General features: G+C 48.5%; 1 protein-coding gene across 4 annotated transcripts; it reads left to right on the top strand.

The window, feature by feature from the left end:
* The first annotated feature begins 918 nt into the window (after positions 1 to 918).
* On the top strand, positions 919 to 10687 carry SNRPB (small nuclear ribonucleoprotein polypeptides B and B1). 4 transcript variants are annotated; one of them, XM_008256230.4, is made up of 7 exons: positions 919 to 1216; positions 3340 to 3491; positions 5138 to 5249; positions 7989 to 8141; positions 8901 to 9039; positions 9357 to 9482; positions 10152 to 10687. In XM_008256230.4, the coding sequence occupies exons 1-7, from the start codon at positions 1214 to 1216 to the stop codon at positions 10160 to 10162; spliced, it is 696 nt and encodes a 231-aa protein (XP_008254452.1). In that variant the 5' UTR covers positions 919 to 1213; the 3' UTR covers positions 10163 to 10687. The 4 variants fall into 4 exon arrangements, with proteins under 4 accessions (XP_008254452.1, XP_008254451.1, XP_069908104.1 ...); XM_008256229.4 differs by having other exon boundaries at positions 1058 to 1216; positions 10298 to 10687; XM_070052003.1 differs by having other exon boundaries at positions 1096 to 1230.
* Positions 10688 to 17228: the final 6541 nt, after the last annotated feature.

The raw sequence follows: 17228 nt of genomic DNA, 5'->3' as shown, positions 1-17228 counted from the left end.
AGTGGAGCAGCTGGGTCTCAGACCGGCCCCCGTGTGGGATGCTGGCACTGCAGATATGGCTTAACCCACTGTGCCACAGCGCTGGCCCCTAAAATATATTTTTTAAAGAAAAAAAAAAAGTCATTAACTGGTGCCGCGGCTCACTAGGCTAATCCTCCACCTTGCGGCGCCGGCACACCAGGTTCTAGTCCTGGTCGGGACGCCGGATTCTGTCCCGGTTGCCCCTCTTCCAGGCCAGCTCTCTGCTGTGGCCAGGGAGTGCAGGGGAGGATGGCCGAAGTCCTTGGGCCCTGTGCCCCATGGGAGACCAGGAGAAGCACCTGGCTCCTGGCTTCAGATCAGTGCGGTGCGCCGGCCGCAGCATGCCGGCCACGGCGGCCATTGGAGGGTGAACCAACAGCAAAGGAAGACCTTTCTTTGTCTCTGTCTCTCTCTCTCTCTCTCTCACTGTCCACTCTGCCTGTCAAAAAAAAAAAAAAAAAAAAAAAAAAAAAAAGGAAAAAAAAAGCCATGAGTTCAGATGCGATTCATTTATTAATTCAACAAAGATTTTTTTCCTTTATTTTTGTGCTGAGCAGTGTTCTAGGTATTTCAGTGATGGAACCATATACAATAATTGGTACCCTCACAGAAAATATGGCACAGTATTACGGAGAAAAAGCAGAGACGGGGGCGAGGTGGGTAGTTGCAGTTTTAAAGAGGATGTCCAGGGAAGTCTTCTCCGGGAAAAACATTATTTAAGCTTAAGTCTTGAAGGAAGCGAGGGGCTGCGTCACACACAGGCCGAGGGACCGACTAAGCAAAAGCAGGTGCTGAGGCAACAGCGCGGTCAAGCCGGTTCACGGAAAAGCAAGGACAGTGGCAGCAGAGGACCGAGCCCCTGGCGGTGGTGGGCGGGGACGGGCACAAGGGATGATCGTGACTGGGAGCTGCGCCACTTAAATTAGGAAGGTGTTAAAAGAGCATCCTTGAAGACATTAAAAACCGGACGTTAACCCCGCCTCCAAGCCCCGCCTCTGCACGGAACACAAAACTCCGTGCCGGGGCCGGAACCCAAGGGCCGTGAGCCGAGGCCGGAAGTAGCTTTGTACCCGACCGCATTTTACTGGAGGCTGCACTTCCGGCAGCAACGGCGGGAATCGGGCCGCTGGCTGGCGTCTAGGCCTCGGTGGAAGGGAATCCGGCGGGGATCTGAGCCATCAGAACCGCCAACATGGTGAGGAGGCGCAGGTTGGCGGCGCGGGAGCTTCCCAGTCTGTTGTGGAGTGGGGGATGGCGTTTGATCTGGGTTGGAGCCGCTTAGAGCTGTGTAGGCCCGGGCCGCAGCCGCTGGATCCGGGCAGGAAAATCTCGGACTTAGCGGGGAAAAAACAACCGGGACACGGAGGCCGGGTCGTACAGGAGGGACATGGGTAGAACCGCGGCTCCCGACACCGCTGTAGCGGTAATGCCTGGGACCCGGTAGCACCGAGTAAACTTTTACCGAGTTCGTGTATGTTGGGAGTTTCGGAGCAGGCGCTAGAGCCGCAGGAAGGCTAGGGAGGACCCAGAATTTCGTGCTGGTGAAAGCGGGTGAGAGTTTGAGGAGTTGCAGAAGGAGGTGGAGGACTTGGGGGCGGTTCCTTGGGTCTTGCTGAGTCTCGTGCACGGGCGCGGGGGTGGGGGGGGGGATGAGGATGTTTGGAGACGCGTTCGGCGCATTTGTTCGGCCTGTGTGTACGTTCGCGAATGTCCGGCTTACTAGGCGCTGGGACCACGCCACGAGATGAACTTGCTTCCTTCACCGAGCTCACTTTCTAGTCGGGACACGGGTCGTGGGCAGAAGTGAGGGCGGGGGGCGGGGGGAGAACGCTTTCTCCGGGAAGCGGTGCTGGAGCGGAGCTGATAGACTGCACGGACTGCTCCTGGCGGAATATTCCACCCCGAGAACTCCAAGAGCAAAGGCAGAGGAAGGGTAGCAGACCTGGGATGTGGCGGTGGGGAAAGGAAGGAAGAGGTCAAGGCTGACTTGGGAACAATTGGCAGGAGCCTGGTTGCCCAAGGCCTTGCATACTACTTTGCTCTGTCGGTGGTGAGACGTCGCGTTTAAGAATTCAGCCAGCCGAATGACAGGAACTTAGCTCGTTTAGAAAGGTCGTTCTAACTGCTAGGTATTGGCTGAGGCCCGAAGCAGTGAAACCTGGGGGGATACTGACTACAGAGAATTGCTTAGGTGAACAGGCACTGGATTCAGGCTAGGTTTCCCAGCTGTGACACAGGGCAAGTTAATTAACCTCTCCCGGCTTGGGTGCGCTAATCTGTAACACAAGACTGACGAGAGCCCCACTTTTGAGGATTAATTGAGATGAACATTGCTTCTCATAGCGGGCATCCAGTAAGGACCAGTGAGTGTTGCCCTGAAGGTCAGAACCCTGTGGGCAGGTGCCAGTTAAAGTTGTCCTCTCAGGGAGCCCGAACCACCCAAGCTGAGTCCTCGGGGTGGCAGGCAGGACTTCGGAGTTTCTGATGCACACATTGATTTATTGTCCAGGCTCACAGGGGTGAAGGATAAACACACGGCCCGGTACATAAAAGGCCCTGGGGTGAGCTGGAACTGACCTACACTAATCAGACAGGTGGGGAGAGACAAATCCAATGCCAGGTGATTTTTTTCTAGGGAGAAGAAAAACTGAAAGGCACCTGACACGTCATATTGTGTTTGTGTAGTCTATTATTTTAGCAAAGCTACATCCGAAGCCAGGCTATAAAAGTGGAAGTGTTTGATTAGTTAAGAATTAAATGTGGCGTTATACGTTCGTCAGTGCTGTGACCTGTCCAAACTGGTTAGATCCTGGCCAGTAGACGTTTCCCTCTCCCAGAGACAGTCTTGGAGCCCACCGTTGGCCTCTCCTCACCTCCAAGATGATCAGCTCTTTGCTGATAGCAAGCTTCCTGATAACTGGAGTTTGGTGCCAGACCCATTTCCGCGCTTCCTGTTCTGCCTTTGTGATGGGAATTGGGTGTTCCACTCCTGGAGTCACACCTGTAGCCTGCACGGTGCAGAAGGCTGATCTCTAGTGAGCGGATTAGATTGGTAGATGACAGCCTCCACTCTCCCCTGAAACTGACACTGTATAGACAAAGGCAGTTGTAATATTAGAAAGACTGATTTCAGGAAGAGGGAGAAGAGCAGGTTACTGGGCAGAGGTCAGGGCTGAAAACAGGGTGACATGGGAGAATTCCCGGGCAGGGGCTGTGGGTGGAAGGTGGAGAAAGGCATGTGGACAGCGAGGCCTGTGTGGCTGCTTTGGGTTGTGGGCCCGAGAACTGAGTGTCCCCCCTCCCGACCGCGTCTTGCAGACGGTGGGCAAGAGCAGCAAGATGCTGCAGCACATCGACTACAGGATGAGGTGCATCCTGCAGGATGGCCGCATCTTCATCGGCACCTTTAAGGCCTTTGACAAGCACATGAATTTGATCCTCTGTGACTGTGACGAGTTCAGGAAGATCAAGTGAGTAGCGCCCGAGGGGAAGGTTGGTGGAGGTGGGGAGGGGATGGGGGTGGGCCGGGTGACTGGTGGTGGTGTAGCTAGTTGGTTCCTCTCTGTTTGCTCTCCTGCTGCAGAGGGCAGGCGTAGAAGGGGACGTTGAACACCAGGAGAGCTCCTTCCTTAGTCCGGCAAGCCTTGCTCTCTAGTTCTAGCCAAGTACAAGCTTTGAGAAGGGCTGCTAGGCCTTTTTATTTCTCTGACTGTCTGTGCCCCTGGGTACTGGGGTAAAGGGCTCTCGTGTTCTCCCCACAGGTGTGTAAGGGGGGAGAGCTTGGTTTTCTGGCCTCATTGCCTATTTGTAAAGCTGTAGCCTACAGGGCTCCCCAATGCGGCCTGGTCTGAAACTGCTTTAAGAAGCCTCTGACCCTCTTCAGGGTAAGTGCTCAGCTCCCCATGTGGGTTTGGGGCCAGTGATTTTTGTTGGCATTTATGGAAACAATTGGAGATGCACTTTCCTACTTTACTCTGATTCTGTAAGTTAATTGGCTGACTGCCTAGTCCTACGAGTTACAGATCTAAGCGCTGACCATTCAAAGATGTGGTCTGGCTCTTTGTCCTGTTTTTTGTTCAAGGCATATTGAGGCCTCAAGAGTTTCATGTGAACTTCCGAGATCATCCAGCGGTTTTGGCATATCCTCTGACCAAATTCAGTTGTCACTGGCTATGAATTTCCTTCAGGCTGGTCTCGCAGCCTGAGATCAAGAAACACAGGATAGAAACCGGCAGAGATGCTGGGATGTCAGGTGCACATTGAAGGGGGCCAGCAGATCAGTGCGCAGCTATTTCAAATGATTTTCTTCTGCTTCTCAAAAATGAACCAAATTTTGTTTTTAAAGTGAAAGTATATTGGAAAGTATTTTTAGAAATATGGAAAAGTTGCTGAGAAAAATCAAATACTCAGATGGGTCTTTCTTATGAAAGGGCAATACATACTGATTTTAAGAATAAGAAAACAGTGAGCTGAAAAGGACAAATATCCTTCCCAGAAAACCAGTTAACATGACATAAAATGTCATTAAAATGAAATCTCTCAGTTGTTTCTTAAAGTCGGAGTATTTTGTCTTTATTTTTAGGCTCTTGGCTTTGGCTTTTTCCACCCTTTGCCCTATTCTGTTGCAGTTATTTTTCCTAGTTTAAGTTTATATTTTGTTTGTTTTTTTTTTCTGGTTGTTGCTGTTGGGTTGGTGGGGTTCTGTTTTTGTGCTTTTGAGGAACACATGAAATATCAATTTCTATTTGAGTGAAATTTCTTTTTCTTCGTTGTTTATTTCTGGTTTGAAGTGAGGGGCAGAATTACAGGCCCGGGAAGTTGAATTGGTTGGAGAAAGACACTGCACGCGAGCGGGTGGGATGCAGTAGTTAGGGACATTTAGTCGCTCCTTTCATCGGTGAGCCCTTGAGCTCACAGAAGGAGCAGAGTAATGAATTCTGAAGAAGAGGCCTCACAGCTGCCCGTGAGGTAGCATTTGAGCCAGGCCTGGGCTTTCTTGACTCTCGATGTATCGTGTAGTCTGTGCATCTTTTTGGCTTGGTAGGAAACAGGTAGAGAACCGGCTGTGGGGTCATCATCTCCTTGTTTTTTATGTCTCTTCTAACTCTGTCTTTAGGCCGAAGAACTCCAAACAGGCAGAAAGGGAAGAGAAGCGAGTCCTTGGCCTGGTGCTGCTGCGCGGGGAGAACCTGGTCTCCATGACGGTAGAGGGTCCTCCCCCCAAAGATGTAAGTTGGAGAGGGAGGCCCTGCTGTGAGCCCGCTTCTGCCGGGTCTCTGGTTCCACTGCAGCCCTCACAGGCGTCCTCTGGTTTTGTTCCCTTTTTATACATAATAAATAGATTGTAAAGGGATTACCTTGCAAGTAAGCAGTGGAGAGTGGAAATACAATTAGGTGTTTCTGATTGATACACGCCTGCTGAAGCTCCTGATGTGATGACAGTCTAGGCAGACCTTACAAAGTTGTAGTGACTCCAAACACTAGAACGTGGAAGTGTTTTGTTTTGTGCAATTATAGAATAATTAATATTCACTGAGCATCTACTGTGCACCAAACAGTTGAAGAGTTTTATGTAATCCTTATAACAGTCTGTTGAGATAGGTTATTACCTTACAGATAAAACAAACTCAGCTTTGGTACCCTGCCCTAGGCGTCACTGGCAGTAAGTGGTGAAACTGACATTGGTACCAGGCAGTCTTGGTTCTGTAAACATCAAGTTATATTTATGAATAGAGCATGCTTTAGAGAATCTAGTCAAATTTATTTTTCCTTTTTCACTTTAAGATCTTAAGGCAAGAAAATAATCTTAACCCTGTGTTTATTTTTAACCACATATCTTTTGTACTCCCCATAAATGTGTAATTTTTTTTTCTTTTTCATTTAACATAAACATTTTTCCGCATGGCTTTCTGTACATTCTTTGCAACAGAAACATTTATTTGTACTTATTTCCCATACTTTGCATATCTTTATATAATGCCTTTTTTTTTTTATCTTTTTTTTTTTTTTTTTTTGACAGGCAGAGTGGACAGTGAGAGAGAGAGAGAGAGACAGAGAGAAAGGTCTTCCTTTTGCCGTTGGTTCACCCTCCGATGGCCGCCGTGGCTGGCGCGCTGCGGCCAGCGCACCGCGGCCAGCGCACCGCGCTGATCCGATGGCAGGAGCCAGGAGCCAGGTGCTTTTCCTGGTCTCCCATGGGGTGCAGGGCCCAAGCACCTGGGCCATCCTCCACTGCACTCCCTGGCCACAGCAGAGAGCTGGCCTGGAAGAGGGGCAACCGGGACAGAATCCGGCGCCCCAACCGGGACTAGAACCCGGTGTGCCGGCGCCGCTAGGCGGAGGATTAGCCTAGTGAGCCGCGGCGCCGGCCTATATAATGCCTTTTAAAAAAAGGCATTATATAATGTAATTTGTTTGAAAATCAGTTACAGAAAGAGAGAGACACACAAAGAGACTTTCCGTCTGCTGGTTCATTCCCAAGGTGGCCATCATGGCCAGGACTGGACCAGGCGGAAGCCAGAAGCTTCTTCTAGGTCTCCCCACATGGGTGGCCAGGGCTCAGACATTTGGCCATCTTTACTGCTTTTCCCAGGCCATTAGTAGGGAGCTGGATCAGAAGTGGAGCAGCTGCAACACACACTGGCACCCATATGGGATGTCAGTGTCAAATTTTTCATGTCTTTGTGTTGGGAATGTTCAGAATCCTTCCTACAAGCTGTTTTGAAAGATAATTTTGTAATATATATACATATACTCTGCTGTATAGAATCTTAGAAATTATGCTTCCTGTCCAGCTGTAGACCTGTACCTGCTAACCATCCTCTCTATTCTTCACCCTCTTCCCCAGCCTCTGGTAACCGCTCTTCTACTGTATACCATTCTTAAAAGATTTATTTATTTGAAAGGCAGAGATGACAGAAAAGAGATCTTCCTTCTGCTGGTTCACTCCCCAGTGACTACACCAGCTGGGGCTGGACAAGGCTGAAGTAGGAGCTAGGAACTCCATCTGAATCTGCTATGTGGCCACAGGGACTCAAATATTTGAGTTGTCTCCTGGTTCCCAGGTACATCAGCAGGGAGCTGAATCAGAAGTGGAGCAGTCTGGACTTGAGCTGCCACTCCAGTATGGGATATGGATGTCTCAAGTGGTGGCTTAACTCAGCTGTGCCCCCATGTTGGCCAGGCTAAAGCCAAAAGCCAGGAACTCCATCTGGCTCTCTCATGTGAGAGGCAGGGAATCAAGTACTTGGGCCATCATCTGCTATCTCCCAGGAGCACATTTGCAGGAAACTGGATTGGAAGTGGAGAAGCTGGAAGTCAAGCCAGACACTCTGAAGAGGGATGCTGGTGTCCCAGGCAGTGGTTTAACCTGGTGTGCCATACCACCTGTCCCATACTACTCTGTACTTTCTAAGACATGTTAATAATTTAAGATAACACTCTTAGATTTGTACCAAATAGTTTATTATGTTCTCTTTTCTCTTTTTTGGATTTATATTACAGTTTTATCCAATAATAAGAATTTTCAGAATTTACTTGCAGTGGAGTTGGCTGTTGCACAGCCCTGTATAAATTTTCATGACCACATGCAGCTGTACTATAGCTATCGTTTGCAGATAAGGAAACAGTTGTGGGATTATTTGTGTACTGTCACCCAGCAGATGAGAATCTGAGGTGAGACTGGATTTCATGTTCCTTTGATGGCAGATCAAATACTCAGTCTGCTGAGTCCTAAGTGGAACCCTGGCCTTTTACAAGAGTGCATTTAGGTGGCTGAGCTGTGGCAAGTTAGGTTCTAGCCTGCTTCAAGGGTGATGGACAAATAATCTTGGATGGAGGCAGAGTGATATTGGTGTGTATGGGTGCGTAGCATTCATCAGCTCTCCTGACACTTGTGTATGTGAGGGGCTCCCTGGTAAAGTGCCCTTCTGATTTCTAGGCCACTGAGCATGTGTTTTATTTTCCAGACTGGCATTGCCCGAGTACCACTTGCTGGAGCTGCTGGGGGCCCAGGGATTGGCAGGGCCGCTGGCAGAGGAATCCCAGCTGGTGTTCCCATGCCTCAGGCTCCTGCAGGTCTTGCTGGCCCAGTCCGTGGGGTTGGTGGGCCATCCCAACAGGTGAGGGGTTGGGAGAAGGTCACTAGCTGCTTGGGGCTAAAATAAAGGATATAAAGAGAGGGTCCACAGTTTGGGAAGAGTCCAGAATGACCGCATGTGATTGTTAGCTGTCAGTGTTTCACTGTGACCCCAGGGTTCAGTGAAAAGGAAAACTTGCCATTGTGGGTTATATTGATGCTGTTAAAGACATGCACAAAAGGTATTTTAGCCAAATGTATGTGAGAAAAATACATTACAGCCTATCACCTAGTCACTTTTGAAAATGTGGTGCCTTAGGTTGGCACCCCCACTTTTTTTTTCTTTTTTAAGATGTATTCATTTGAAAACATTACAGAGCCCTAGGCGGGGGTGGCAGGGAGACCCCCTTAATCTCTTGGTTCACTTCCCAAATAGCCACAACAGCCAGACTGGGCCAGGCTGAAGCACTTGGGCTATCTTCTGGGGCTTTCCCAGGTGGATTATTAGGGAAATGGATCGTAAGTGGAGGGGCTGGGATGTGAACCTGCACTCGTGGGATACAGGTGGTACTTAACCTTTCCCACAATCCTGGTCCCAGGTTGGGCACCCTTACGCCCAGGCCTAGAAGGTTTTAGTGCATTCAAGCTTGATTTTTATACTGACATGATTCTGGGTAGGACATCTGATGCCCTGAGTTGAAGCTTTAAAAGATTTAGTCTCTGTTCTCCAAGTTGGGGGGGAGAGTGGGAACCTGTATCGCACTGTACTGTTCTGTCTAACTTCTGTCCTGTGTGCTCTCAGGTGATGACCCCTCAAGGAAGAGGCACTGTTGCAGCCGCTGCAGCAGCTGCCACAGCTAGTATTGCAGGGGCCCCCACCCAGTACCCACCTGGCCGTGCGGGTCCTCCCCCACCCATGGGCCGAGGTGCACCTCCTCCAGGTAAGGGGTTTATAATGTGACCCATGTTAATTGATACAAGGTGGCTTAGCTGGATTCATGATGAGACATTACCTTGACTGAAACTGATGATGGGTTTGTGTAATTCAGCAGGATTACTCTGAGATCCAGCTTGGCTGACTGACCGTGGAACTAGCTGGACAAGGGCCATTGAGAGCCCTAGCTCGTTGGCTCAAGTGTCAGTTTGATAGGAGAGGCTGAGGATGGAGGGGTCCATCTGTCTCAACTTGGTGGGCAACTTTGTATGTTTTCTGATACCTTTTTACTTGAGCCATATTCTTGGGGCTTTTCTCCTGCAGGCATGATGGGCCCACCTCCTGGTATGAGGCCTCCTATGGGTCCCCCAATGGGAATTCCCCCTGGACGAGGAACTCCAATGGGCATGCCCCCTCCAGGGATGCGGCCCCCTCCCCCTGGGATGCGAGGTAAGTGCCCGCAGCAGTGACTTTGGCTGCCTTAGGGATGGGAAATAAGAGATAAGATTGGATTTAGATTGTATCCTCTGGTTTTTGGGCCTTAAGCCCAGGGGGATGAGTTCGTAGACAGTGCTGTCCTTAGAAAGCATAGGAAGAGAGGACAAATAATTCTTAAGTTGACCTTACTTCCCCTCTTAAGACAGGGGAACCATGCACCCATGGTACCTCCCAGTTTCTAAGGTAGCATCTTCAGGACAGTGAAATACATGTTCTGAGAATTCCCCAACAGAGGTTATAAGGTTGTCTTATATGCCTTCTGGTTTGATACTATGGGCTTAGCTATACTATTTATTGTGTCTTTGTTGAGATCAGCCTTCATGTGCATGCGAGAATAGGCCCATAGAGAGCTCAGCATTCTGACTCCCAGCCCAGTGTTCCTCCCACCAAGCTGGCCTCTTAGATAACTCATGGCCAACTTGGTGATCCCTGTATCTGGATTGGGTTTCCCATTTATGGGTTTATAGGCCCCGGAATTCAGTCAGCTGCAGAGATTTCCCTAGTTAGTACACCCGTCAGGACCCCGATCACCTGGTAATTGTAGGGTGTGGGAGGCTGGGGCAGGGCTGGGGATTTGAGTTGCAGATCAGGCACTGACTAAACTTCTTACTCTTACTTCAGGCCTCCTTTGACCCTTGCCACAGAGTTATGGAAGTAGATCCACAGAGGCGTGGGCCCGATCCCCCAGGGCCACGCTACCACAGACCTGTTTGTTTGTTATGCTGTTGTTCGCGGAGTCTCACCGGATTGTCTGGTTTCCCTTACAGGGCCCCCTCCCCCGGGAATGCGCCCACCAAGGCCCTAGACTCATCTTGGCCCTCCTCAGCTCCCTGCCTGTGTCTTGTAAGGCTGTACATAGTCCTTTTATTTCCTTGTGGCCTATGAAACTGGTTTATAATAAACTCTTAAGAGAATATCATAAATGCACCTGATGTATCTATTTGTTTTTAGAAAAAATCTTTGATATATTGGGTGCTTAAGAGTCAAGAGGGTTGCCTTGGAAAAATTGCCCTAATCTTAGCTGCTTCCCTATAAAATATTTTACTACACATTTGATCTGATATACAGCCTCATATAATAGAATTATAAAATTGAACTGCAATAAAACATTTTCATCTATCAAAACCAGTTTGTTGAAATAAACACTCATACAATTATTGGTGAGGAGTGTGAATTGATTTATCCACTTGGAAAGGCACTTAACAGTACTTTTTCTTTTTTCTGTCCAGTAAAAATGTGAAGCAGATGCTAAAAATGGAAATGCTATATGGAGAACAACGGTTTTGGTACAACTTTATCCTGGGTCAGACAGACACAGCCTAGTGCAGCTTTGAGGTTGCGGGAGCCCCATAAATCCTCCCACCTGAAGTCTGTGTTCAGTTGATAAGTGGTGATCCTATGACTCGAGGGTTTCCTACCTCAGGCTTCAAGTGTATAGAAATAAAGTCTAAACACAAAGCAGGTGTTAGTAAAAAAAAAAGTTAGTATTCCTGGGGTGTTAAATTTCTCCAGGAATTTAAGGGTGGTTCAGTAGAAAACCAGTGAATGGAACTTACCATATAGTCTTTTAAAGATTTATTTATTTTTATTTGAAAGGCAAAGTTAGAGACAGAAATCTCCAAATAGCTGCAAGGGCCACAGCTGGGCCAGGCTGAAGCCAGGAGCTTCATTCGGGTCACCCACGTGGTTGCAGGGGTTTAAGCACTTGGGCCATCCTTTGCTGCTTTCCCAGGTGCATTAGCAGGCAGCTGGATCAGGAGTGGAGCAGCCAGGAATCAAACTGTGGCCCATATGGGATGCCAACACTGAAGGCAACTGGTTAACCTGCTACACCACAGTGCTGGCCTCCAGGATATACCATATTAATAAGGGGACAAAAGCTGTAAGATTAGCACAATAAATGTAGAGAAAGCATTTAACAAAATATCAGCACTTTTTTTTTTTCTTCTTGAAGATTTATTTATTTGAAAGGCAGGGTTACAGAGAAAGGTCTTCTTGAACTGGTGTCATATGGGATGCTGGCACTACAGGTGGCAACTTTACCTGCTTTACCCTGGTCAGCACTTTCAAGATAAAATATACCCAGGAAACTAGGCCTAGAGGGGATTTTTCTAAACAGATGGATTTATGAAAAGCCTGCAGCTAGTGAGAGACTGAAAACATTTCCCTTAAGATTAGGAACAAAAGGGCTATTGCTTTCAGGACTGCTACACAACATTTCCCTGGAAGTTTTGCCAGCGTTTAGGCAAGAAAAAGAAGAGGGATCCAAATCGGGAAGGAGGTAAAATGGCAACTGCTGAGTATGTAGAAGATCGCGGTGAAGACTGCTAAAGCTGAATGAATGTAGCAGAGTTGCAGGATGCAAGCTCAATCGGAACAGAAGATCACAAAAGCAAGCAAAAGGACAAAATGCCACGGAATACCTAAATATTAAAAACCGAGAATTCCAAAATATACAGGAATCAACCAGAGATGAAAGACTTATGTGCAAAAAGCTAAGTTCCTGTGAAAATGAGTAACATGAAGATGTGTTATGGATTGGAAGATGGTATTGTTAAATAGTAGCACAGATTCAGTGCGATCCTTGTAATCTTGTTTTTCTGAGATGGAGAAGATCAAATTTATATTAAGCTACAAAGGGCTGGGCCCCAAATAGCCAAAACAGTCTTGAAAGAATAGATCAGAGATCTCAACACTTGTGATCTCAAAACTTAGCTACAAAAGTCATCAAACCAGGAATTTTGGAATTGAGGTTACAGAAGAAGTCTTTACATATGTGGCCAATTGGTTTTCAACAAGGATACTAAAAGCACTGGAAGGAGGCTGATCCCTTCAACGAGATGGTACTGGGACAACTGGATAACCATGTGCCAGAGAAGCATTAACTCAGTGGATCAACAGTCAAAATCTAAGAGCTGGAACTATAGGACTAAGAAAAACCTGGTGAGTCTCAGCTTTGATGGAGGCAGATTTCACCCTGAAAACAAGCGCTGAAAGGAAAAATAGGCGAATACGGCTTCATCGAAATGGGAAGTGCTGTGCTCCAGAGAGTGACAAGGATGTAGAAAACCTGCCACAGAGTGTCTGCAGATCATAGAATACGCCTTTATGTCATACATCCATTTCGAGTTCCTAAGCCTACTGAGGATCGCAGGTTAGCAACGCGCATGGTGGGAGGTTTATCCTTGTGATTGCATGGCTGGCCGAGCTGTGGCTACCTGCTGCTGCCCAGCTCAAGAGGATGCTAGTGCAAGTCACCAGGTTAGGCAAGCTCAAAAATCAGGGTTTGAGGAATAACTTTGCAGGGTCTTAGTCCACCCTTGGACTGGGTCCCAGGAAAGGTAAGTGCCCTGCTCGCCCGTTGCCCATTTCCCAGCATCCTGAACCAGGAGACAATCAGACCCAGTGGGGAGCCAAGTCAAGCATAACAGCCTTTTATAGCACTAAACTGCAGTCATTGGGGCAGGGCATAAGACTAACCAATCACTTAAAGGGTCACTTTACGGGATGATTTCTTATAGGACTAGCCCTATGTCTATACACTTGCTATCAGTTGTCACTTCCCTTGATGATCCGTGGCCAGTTAGCTTTGGCAGTAAACAAGTTTGGGTTCCGCCCACCTTACTTCCTTTGGGCGACATCTTTGAACTGCCTCATGTGCCTAATTTCCCCACATAATTTCACTGGATAGGTTGCTTTCTCACTACTGTAAATTTGAGAAATCTTAGGTGAACTATTGTTAGGCACTGACTAGGGTTTGTTTGTTTGTTGTGTGTTTTTTTAACATTTATTTATTTATTAGAGAGGTAGAGACAGAGAGGTCCCCCATCTGCAGGTTTACTCCCCAGATGTCCTCAACAGCCGGAGCTGGGCCAATCCAAAGCCAGGAGCCAGGAGCTTCTTTTGGGTCTCCCACGTGGGTGCAGGGGCCCAAGCAATTGGGCCATTTTCTGCTTTCCCAGGCTGTAGCAGAGAGCTGGATCGGAAGTGGAACAGCTGGGACTTGAACCGGCGCCCATATGGGATACTGGCATTGCAGACCAGAGCTTTAGCCTGCTAAGCCAGAGTGCCAGCCCTCTGATTAAGGTGTTTTTTTTTTTTTGTTTGTTTGTTTTTTTGACAGGCAGAGTGGACAGTGAGAGAGAGAGAGAGAGAGAAAGGTCTTCCTTTTGCCGTTGGTTCACCCTCCAATGGCCGCCGCGGCCGGCGCACCGTGCTGATCCGATGGCAGGAGCCAGGAGCCAGGTGCTTTTCCTGGTCTCCTATGGGGTGCGGGGCCCAAGCACCTGGGCCATCCTCCACTGCACTCCCTGGCCACAGCAGAGAGCTGGCCTGGAAGAGGGGCAGCCGGGACAGAATCCGGCGCCCCGACCGGGACTAGAACCCGATGTGCCGGCGCCGCTAGGCGGAGGATTAGCCTAGTGAGCCGCGGTGCCGGCCGCTGATTAAGGTTTAATGTCAAGATTACATTAAAAACTTGTCCAACAATAAAAAGAGAAGCCAGTTTAAGGGTCAGTGTTTGGTGCAGTGGTTAAGGCACTGTGCAGGACCCTGGCATCCCATATTGGAGCGCCTGGGTTCAAGTCCTGGCTTTGCTCCTGATTCCAGCATTCCTGCCAGTGTGCACCCTGGGAGGCAGTAAGTGATGGCTCAAGTGCTTGAGTCCCTGCCACCCACCTTGGAGACCCAGCCCTGGCTGTTGCAGGTATCAGGGGAGTGAACCTGAGGATAGATCTCATTCATTCTCATTCCTCCCTCCCTCCTCTCTCCACCCCCCCCCACCTGTGCTCCCATGTCCCTCCCTCCCACCCTCCTTCTGTCTCTGCCTGTCAGACTTTGAGATAAAAATCAAAGCTGGAGGGAGTTACACTACACACCCACTATGGATGGCTTTCATGAGAAAGCAAAAAGCTGAACATACATGTTCAGGATGTGAAGAAATAGGAACCCCCATGCATGCTGGGGAGACTTGGACACCACTGTAACAGTTCCTGAAAGCTAGACAATTATCATATGACAGCAATTTCATGCATAGTATGTGGCCTTTGTCCTTGGTTCCTATCACAGAGCACCCCAACTCCTTGGAATTCCCTCTGTTAGGAGTGCCATTTGTTGTTCATCATGAGCCCTTTGATCACCCGGGTTCGTGTTAACCAGGTGACCTAGAGGAGGTCCCTGGGTAGCTTCAGGGTGGGAACTATCCACACCAGCAAGACCTGAGTGACTTGGGGTAGATCTCCTCACCCATGGAGATCACACTCCTGCAGACTTAAGCTTCCAGGCTGCTGAACAGGGGGAGGGGCTGTGGCTGGAGAGATCGTGGAGGCACTGAGTCCTTCAGCTCGTACCTCATCCTGGGCGCCTGTATTATATCTGCGTAATTAACCAGTAACAGCAAAGTTTCCCAGAGTTCTGTGAGCCATCCTAGCAAGTGATCAAACCCATGGAGGGGGGTTAAAGGAGTATATTTCTCGGTTTTCATTTCAAGTTTTTGCTCCCAAAAGCTGAGGCATAGAAACAGTGCTCAAAGGAGAGCAGGATTTTCTTTTTAAGATTTATTTTATTTTTTTTTGGGGGGGGAGAAGCTATTGTAATCCATAAGCTGTACTTTGGAAATTTGTGTTCATTAAATTAAATATTTAAAAAAAAAGATTTATTTGTTTGAAAGAGTTAAAGAGAGAGGGAGAGAGAGAGATCTTCCATCCGCTGGTTTACTCCCCAAGTGGGGTGACAGCTGGAGCTGGGCCGGCCAAAGCCCAGAGCCAGGAGCTTCTTCCAGGCCTCCCATGTGTAGGGGCCCAAGTACGTGGGCCATCTTTCTCTGCTTTCCCAGGAGCATTAGCAGGGAGCTGGATCAGAAGTGGAGCAGCCAGGACTCAAACCATCAACCATATAGGATGCTGGCGCTACAGATAGCTTTACCTGCTATGCCACAGCACTGCCCCTCATCACTATTCTTTAAAGTCCAATCAGACTCTCCACATACAGCAAATATGGCTCTGCATACAAACCCACGCAGACAAATCATATGTGCTCTGGCTTCGGAGAACCACTGAACGGAAGTCTGCAAGCAGACTCGGGCATTCTGGCTGTTGGATCTTTAAGAAAATTCCTAAGCCCCTGTGGGCTTCTGTGTTAAAATTTTCACAGTAAGTCCCTATAACCTTAGTTCACGCTGGTAAATCATTCTGTAGCAATGAAGGCTGGATAACGAGGAAAGGCTGTGGGCTTGATGCTTGATTAAATCTAAATTCTGCTTTGTTGGGCCCACAGGCATGCTATTTCACAGTTTATGTGTTCTAACTTGTTTATTCTAAAAGATTTACTCATTTGAAAGAGCGACAGAGAGACCATATGCTGGTTCCTTCCTCAAATGACTGCAATAGCCGGGTCAAGCTGAAGCTAGGAGCCAGGAACTCCATCCAGGTCTTTCACATGGGTGCAGGGGCCCAAGCACTTGGGCCATCTTCTGTAGCTTTCCCATGTGCATTAGCAGGGAGCTGCATCAGAAGCAGACTAGCTGGGTCTTGAACCAATACTCTGATATGGGATTCTGGTGTCCCAAGTAAGAGGCTTAACCTGCTTTGCCACAATGCTGGCCCCTACTTGTCTCTAAAAAAAATCTGCAAAATGACTGTAGGAAATGCTCAGAGGCCCAGCCCTCCCCACTCCATACTCAATGCTAGCCTTTTGTCTGGGCTGAGGCTTAAATATGGGTTGTCCCCAGCTAAATTCATGTGGACGTTTGTTCCATCCTGGAGCCGTGTGGAAAGGTGACGGGAGCTTCGGGGGCGGGGGGTTGGGAGGTCAGTCGGGAGATTCATGCCTGGCCCAGGGCAGTGGGCTGTTACAGAGCAGGGCCGCCCCCGTGTCTTGTCTCCTCCTCATGGCCCGCTTGATCTTGTGCTTTCTGCTGTGAGCTGAGGGCGCTCAGGGCCCTCCCTGGTGCCACGCTCTGGGACTTCCCAATTCCGGAATCGTGAGTCAAAGTAAGTTGCATTTCTTTATGAACTGCCCGTCTCTGGTATCCTCTTACAGCAACAGAAAATGGAGCAAGGAGTCTACTCATTGGTATTTTTTTTTTTTTTTTTTTTGACAGGCAGAGTGGACAGTGAGAGAGAGAGACAGAGAGAAAGGTCTTCCTTTGCCGTTGGTTCACCCTCCAATGGCCACCGCGGCCGGCACACCGCGCTGATCTGAAGGCAGGAGCCAGGTACTTATCCTGGTCTCCCATGGGGTGCAGGGCCCAAGCACTTGGGCCATCCTCCACTGCACTCCCTGGCCACAGCAGAGAGCTGGCCTGGAAGAGGGGCAACCTGGACAGAATCCGGCGCCCCGACCGGGACTAGATCCCGGTGTGCCGGCACTGCAGGTGGAGGATTAGCCTGTTGAGCCATGGCGCCAGCCTACTCACTGGGTTTTATGATCTTGCTTTCTATTTCTCTGAACAACAGAAGTATTCCCCAAACGTTTGCAAATGTTATGGTAATATTAGTGTCTCATTAAGTCTTCACTTAACCAATCCCCAGCAGTTGGAGATTTAGCTTAGATTTTTTTTCACTAACATAATATGAAGAACATATTTTTGCATAAAGATTATTTTATATTTAATTAAGATGGAATTTCTGAGTCAAAGGATATAAACACTTCAATTAACAAAATGTTCATTAAAATGAATTATCTTAAAGGCCTGCGTCA

The sequence above is a fragment of the Oryctolagus cuniculus genome, chromosome 11 (genome assembly GCF_964237555.1).
Source record: "Oryctolagus cuniculus chromosome 11, mOryCun1.1, whole genome shotgun sequence".
NCBI lineage: Eukaryota > Metazoa > Chordata > Mammalia > Lagomorpha > Leporidae > Oryctolagus > Oryctolagus cuniculus.
The sequence above is the reverse complement of the archived record's forward strand: the minus strand, read 5'-3'. Positions and strand labels throughout refer to the sequence as shown.

Coding starts and splice junctions, on each gene's coding strand:
- SNRPB (XM_008256229.4), top strand. Junction 3,492..5,137: donor GACGAGTTCAGGAAGATCAA/GTGAGTAGCGCC, acceptor CTCTGTCTTTAG/GCCGAAGAACTCCAAACAGG. Junction 9,040..9,356: donor CCGAGGTGCACCTCCTCCAG/GTAAGGGGTTTA, acceptor TTTCTCCTGCAG/GCATGATGGGCCCACCTCCT.